This window comes from Patagioenas fasciata, chromosome 1 (assembly GCF_037038585.1).
Source record: "Patagioenas fasciata isolate bPatFas1 chromosome 1, bPatFas1.hap1, whole genome shotgun sequence".
NCBI classification, from domain to species: domain Eukaryota; kingdom Metazoa; phylum Chordata; class Aves; order Columbiformes; family Columbidae; genus Patagioenas; species Patagioenas fasciata.
The window spans coordinates 178,151,015-178,157,014 of record NC_092520.1 but is presented as its reverse complement, the minus strand read 5'-3'; the positions used below and the strand labels follow the sequence as shown (position 1 = coordinate 178,157,014).

The window sequence follows — 6,000 nt, the reverse complement described above, 5'->3', positions numbered from 1 at the left end:
CCAGCGGGCACCGCGCCACGGAGGCCCCGCCGTCCCCCTAAACTACACGCCCCGGCGTGCACCGCCAATAGCGGCGGGCGCGACGCGGGCGCGATGCACGCTGGGAATCGTAGTCCTCGTCAACTTCCCCACCGCCTCCCCCTTCCTCCCGCCACTCTCCAACGGCGGCCTAAACTTCCCGCGCACGCTCTGCGCCACGTACGCTCTGGCGTCACAGGCCCGCGGGTACCTCTCGCCCGCTCGCAGAGCCAATCAGGAGCGCCGGCAGCGCGAGGGGGCCCCTCCCGACCTTTGACCCGGCGCCGAGCGCGAGCGGCTGCCCGCCCGCCTCCCCGCCCCTCCCGCCGTGTCAGCCGCAGGAGGCGGCGGAGCGACCGCCCGCCTTCCCCGCCGCCCTCGGCCCCGGCTCGCCTCGCCGAGCGCCGTCCCCAGCAGCGGACGAAGTGGAGCCGGCGAGGCCGGGAAGACGCCGCCTCCTCTTTCACTCCTCCTCTCCCTCCCCTCCCCCGGCCAGGTCCGTCAACATGGCGAGCGCCTCGTACCACATCTCCAACCTTCTGGAGAAAATGACATCCAGCGACAAGGACTTCAGGTGGGAGCCGCGGCCGCGCCCCCCGCGCCCTCCGCCGCCTCGCCACCCCCCCCCCCGCCGCTCTGGCCGGCCCCGGGCCCCGCGCCGCCCTGCCCCCCACGGCCGCCTCCGCGCCGGCTCTGGGCCTGGCGCCGCGGCTGACAGGGCGGCCGCAGGTGCCTGGCGGCGGGGAGGCCTGCGGCGCCCAGCAGGGCCCGGGCTGTGCCCGCCGCGGTGCCTCTCGCGGTGGGAGAGGCCGCCCCTGCGGGGCTGGGCGCGAATCTGCTGCTCCCCGGGGCAGAAAGTTCCCGGGAGGGGAGCGCCGCTTCTCGCCGCTTGGGAAGGACGGGACACGGTAGTGCCCGAAAAGCCGCGGCCTCCACGCGTCGTTGGGCAGAGATCGCAGGCAACCGGGAGGAGCCGAGCGGCCGTCAGGTTGCTGGACCGCGTGGGGTTAGGCCGGGGAGGAGGTTAAGGGTTCAATTTCCGTCCTCGCCAGATGCTCAGAAGCCGAATGGACGGAGCCCTGAGCAAGCTGCGGTAGCTGACCCTGCTTCGAGCAGGGGATGTAGACCAGATGACCTCCTTGGGTTCCTGCCTAACCTTAAAAAAATAAGGATCCTGTGATTTTGCGAATGGGCGCAGGGAGGACCACCCAGCACAGTGGGCTTGGGCGTACTAAATGCACGTGCTTCATGGATGCTGCATCTCGTAGACTCTTGTAGACTTGTACTCCTCGCACAATTTGGTACTGCCTCTAAACGTCTGTGCATCCAGAGAGAAGTGCAGTTAAGTCTTACAGGGACAGGTATAAGTAATTTTGAGCTTAGGATCTCTCACAAGAACACTACTTTTTATTGGAATGTTTGCTTGCTTTGTAATAAATTAATAGGAGATAAATTGCAAACATTTGGATGTCAGAAAATGAAATGGTACAAGTAAGTGAGTAAAAACCAGCAGAGGTTATACACTTACACAGTAGTTCTAGGGAAGTGTTGTGTTAGAAATAATTACATTTCTTTGTATTGTGTCCCACCAGAAATTCACCTTTGAAGCCTTTATTTGTCATAGAGGGTACATTAATACAGACAGGGAAAAGGCATAAAATACCCTTAGGTTTTGATGCTTTGCTGCAGCATTACAGTGCTTAGTTTATAGTTAAAGAACACATTGACATCCAAACAGGTGTTTTGTTAACATATAAAAATCTGAAGGAAAATAGAGGTGATGATTAAGTAACAATAGAGTTGGATTTTGAATACTCTTGTTTGCTTTTGACAAACAGTTGTAGCACTGGACACAGATATGATAAATTTAGGGGTTTTTTTTATATTGATTTCTTTTAGATTTTGGTAGCATGATATTACCTTGAGAATTTAGGCTAGAAATTTTGGCTTAGAAAAAAATATTGATTAGTCTAAAAAGAGACAGTACAGAATTGCCGTATTTATTTAGACTGTACTAAAAATCAGTTCAAACATTTTTCCTCTAAATGTTATGGAAGATTTTTAATTTTTTATTATGCTAATTCGTTTATGTCATTAAGTTAGCTTTGCATCTTATGCTTATGGGGAGGATGGCTTACAAAAAATTCTCATGAATTTGAGACTAAATATCAGTTTTGATGAGTTTAAAACTTTCTGCCTAAAAAGGAAAGGTCACATCTGTCAAATGCAGTTGTAGCAAACACTTTTTTCCCCAGCTACATGTAGTTAAAACTTTTTTTTGTAGTTGCTTTAGGAGAGCACACTTTGGAATTTACATGTTCTGGGAGCTTTGAACAACTTTGGAATTCTCAAGTATTAAAAAAAAAATCTTAGCATGGGTAAATATCTGACATTACAAACCATAAAAATGATTGATGATACACTTTTACAAACTGTCTGTTATGCAATAACACATTTTACGGAACTTTAAGTGTATCATGTATTTGCATAATAGGTAAAATAGTATTTAGTACTAGTAATTGTAAGTGCGTTTATTCTTAGATCATTTATATTTGAAGAGGTACAGTGTAGGTGATTTATTGATATCAGGGAGCTGAGTATAAACCACAGTTAAAGGACACATTTTACTGTAAAATTTAATCCTCCCTTTTAGGGATAAACTGACTTGTCTGATGCAAATGTTTGTAGCATTTATCGTCTGGAAATTCAGTCTTAAATTCTGAAGTGGGCAGTAATATAAGGTGGCAGTTTACTATATGGCTGTGGGAGAAGTAGAATTCTCACTGGCAGAGGAGAATGACTACTCTGAGTGTAAGATATGAGGAGCTGCTGACATGCTGCTGCTTTGCACTGAGTAACCTTTGATGTGCCTGAGGAGGAAGCAGTTGTGACTAAAGGCCACATCTAAACTACTCAAATCAATGTTTCTAAATACCAGCTACTTGAAACTGAAGTTGGGAGGCCACCCTACGTGATAATGGGGTTTGGGTTGTTGTTTTTTTTTTAATGGTGGAGTCTGTCAGGAGGACTCCTCAGTTGAAGTTGAGTGCAGAAGCTGCTGATGCACTGAGGATGCATAAGCTCTGCTTAGTTTAGGAGCTTGTCACAAGTAGGTGATGAGTGCATGTGAATTTATAAGGCTAGGAAGTGGGAGCTATTGATTGAGGAAGTGAAGGGAAGTTATTAAGAAGGCTTAAGAAAAGGAGGTAAATATAGCAGTAACACGGAGACAGTTTTAAATGTTCTGGTACTGTGTGGCTTCGTATATATCCTTATTCCCATCCTATCTGTCCATTACCTTACTTAAAGTAGCTTTTTTCCTTGCTCTTCTTAAAAGATGATGGTCTTTTCATTCATCATCTGTTTATATGCACTTCTGGTTTCTGTTAGATTACAGACTTGTTTCAGTGGGACTGTTGGAGTGAATGAAAATGAGTGAGGTCCTATCTTAGAAGCACCTTGAGACTATTAGAGTGGAATTAAAAGACAGGACAAGTTGAGGTCCATTATATGAGGGCAGGCATCTGGTGTTTGTGGTGCATATTAAGATTATGCAGGGTCTTGGCTTTCATTTGCAATAAAAGAAGTATCTAGCATGTCAGGCTGTAGAGAAAACCTTCCAAGTATGACCTGAGCTTAAGTGATGTCTGCTTAATGCTGATGTGCCTGAAATCCTAATGTCAACCTTAACTGTTCAGTTACAAACCATTTTTGTCTGGGGCTTTGAAGGGGGGTTGGCACTGGGACTGAAGCCCATGGGATTTGTAATTGAGTAATACATCTGTGTTACTTCTGAGAAGAGAGAACTGTTACAAAAGAAGAACAGATTGGAAAACAGACTTCAGAAGGAAAAGAAACAAAAGGCATAAAAGCAATATTTTTGGAAAGTAATTCCTCAGTGTGTTCTTGTATTGGTGGATACAACTGTTATTGAACAACAAATTAATTGACATGAAAGATGATTTTATTTGCTTGATCTCTCAATAATTAATCTTGGTCTTTAATGTGGCATGCCAGATTAAGGGCTAGATAAATTTGTTGGCCATTGTCTGGACTACAAAGAAAGTAGTCTGTACAGGGGAAGTAAATGAAAACAACATAAAATGTAGCTTCACTTATGTTTCTTCATTAATGATTAGCTTTTGTTAATTTTGTGGGAAAATGTTTGAGAAACTCTACATCCTTATTCTTGTTTAAAAGTTGTTTTGAAATAAACTCGGAGCAGAGATTACTTTTGGAAAAAAAAAAATCTTGTTTTTTTACAACATCAGCATAGCCGATGAAAGGACTAAAAATCCATGTAAGTGTCAGTTTTACTTTGTAGAGATCATTTGGAATAGAATGTAAACTATGGAAGTCAAGTGTGTAGCTGTCTTCATGAGGGAAGGATGATGACTAAAAGTTATTATATTGTCTCTTTTTTATCCAACAACTAAAATAAATGCTACTTGCATCACAAAACAGGTAACAGTAATCCAAAGGTAAATATGATTCATTTGATAACAAATGGTGGAAACTGAGGATCTTGAATCTTGAGCACTGTGAATAACCTGTATCCTTTTAGAAATAATTATGTTGTTATCTTTTGTCAGGTTTATGGCTACTAATGACTTGATGACAGAACTACAGAAAGATTCAATCAAACTGGATGATGACAGTGAAAGAAAGGTGGTGAAGATGATTTTGAAATTACTGGAAGATAAAAATGGTGAAGTGCAAAACTTAGCTGTCAAATGGTAGGTATACTTTCCCTATGGTGTAAGGAATTGTTTAATGGCTTAACATAAAGCAGTGTTGAAAAACTTAAAGGACCCCTGTTACACAAAATAATTGTGCAATTTATGTCCACAAAGGAACCGTTGTACTTGTAGGTTACCTGCCTTGATTGTGGTTTCTTACAGAACTATCTTCTTTTGACATTGTGGATTAACATTTGGGGTTTCACGTGACAAATAGTGCATGCAGTCCTTGCTTAAAATATATGAATGACATGGTTGTTCTTTGGTGGTAATTCTTGAATGCTAAATAGATTTTAAAAGATTATAATTCACTGGTAGTTGCCTCATTCATATGTGACTGTGAGAAGGTAGATGATGTACAGGGGAAGAATTGTAGTATTGTACTAATTTTCAAGCAGAAATAAAACCATGAAATGGTAAATATATGTTCTTAGTTATCAAATATGTAACTTACTTCTTCACTAACATTCAAAATACTGCGTTAATGGCTTTTACGTGCTTCACAGGAACTGTAAATGTTTTATGGGGTCAGGGTACACTTACTTGTGTTTTAGAGGCTTCTGTTGATTCAGTGCCTTCTCTTCCATCATTTAACTTTACAGGTAGTGTGTTGTTTCCAGAGCACCCTTTGAAGTGAAACTATGTTATTATTACTTTTTTTTTTTTGTTCTTGGCCTTTCTGAATCCTTTTATGCCCTTGAAGGAGAGCCTCTCTGTTAAGAAACTTTTAGTATTCCTGACAGTGTTTCTTGTTCATCAGCTCAGGGTTTGTTTTTTTTAAATATTCCATCTATGCTAAATGTTCCATCAGACCTGGATCGAAGTAACATTGCTACAGAAGAGCTTGGGACAGTTTGTTTCAGCTTGTTATTCTTTACAGTTTGCCCTATCAGACTAACAAAGCAGAAAATTAAAACCTGTGTGTACATCTTCTTATGTATTTAGAAGCAGTGCTTGCTTATAATTGTCACTATTTTTTCATTGCTCTCACCAGGCTTACAATGTTGTTAAAATGTCTTCCCCCCCCCCCCTTTTTATTTTTTTGTAACAACACAAAGCATCATGTTTCTTTTTAATTCAAACTTCTGAAATGTCAGAGTTCCTTGTGGTACAGTTCAAGTTTTATGGCTTTGAAACAGATTGCTTGTACTCAATCAGAACAGTAGATTATTATAAAACTTGGTTCAGGCTTAGAATTTTCTTTGTATGAAATAGCATTTTGTGGAAAAGTTATGTTGCAGTG

General features: G+C 42.8%; 1 protein-coding gene across 1 annotated transcript in view; it reads left to right on the top strand.

The window, feature by feature from the left end:
• The first annotated feature begins 316 nt into the window (after positions 1–316).
• The window catches only part of CAND1 (cullin associated and neddylation dissociated 1), a 28,255-nt gene continuing 22,571 nt past the window's right edge, over positions 317–6,000 (top strand). The window contains exons 1-2 of the mRNA XM_065836972.2: positions 317–592; positions 4,611–4,754. Coding sequence (XP_065693044.1) covers positions 525–592; positions 4,611–4,754 — 212 coding nt within the window. The 5' untranslated portion in view covers positions 317–524. The remainder of the gene's footprint in view (positions 593–4,610; positions 4,755–6,000) is intronic.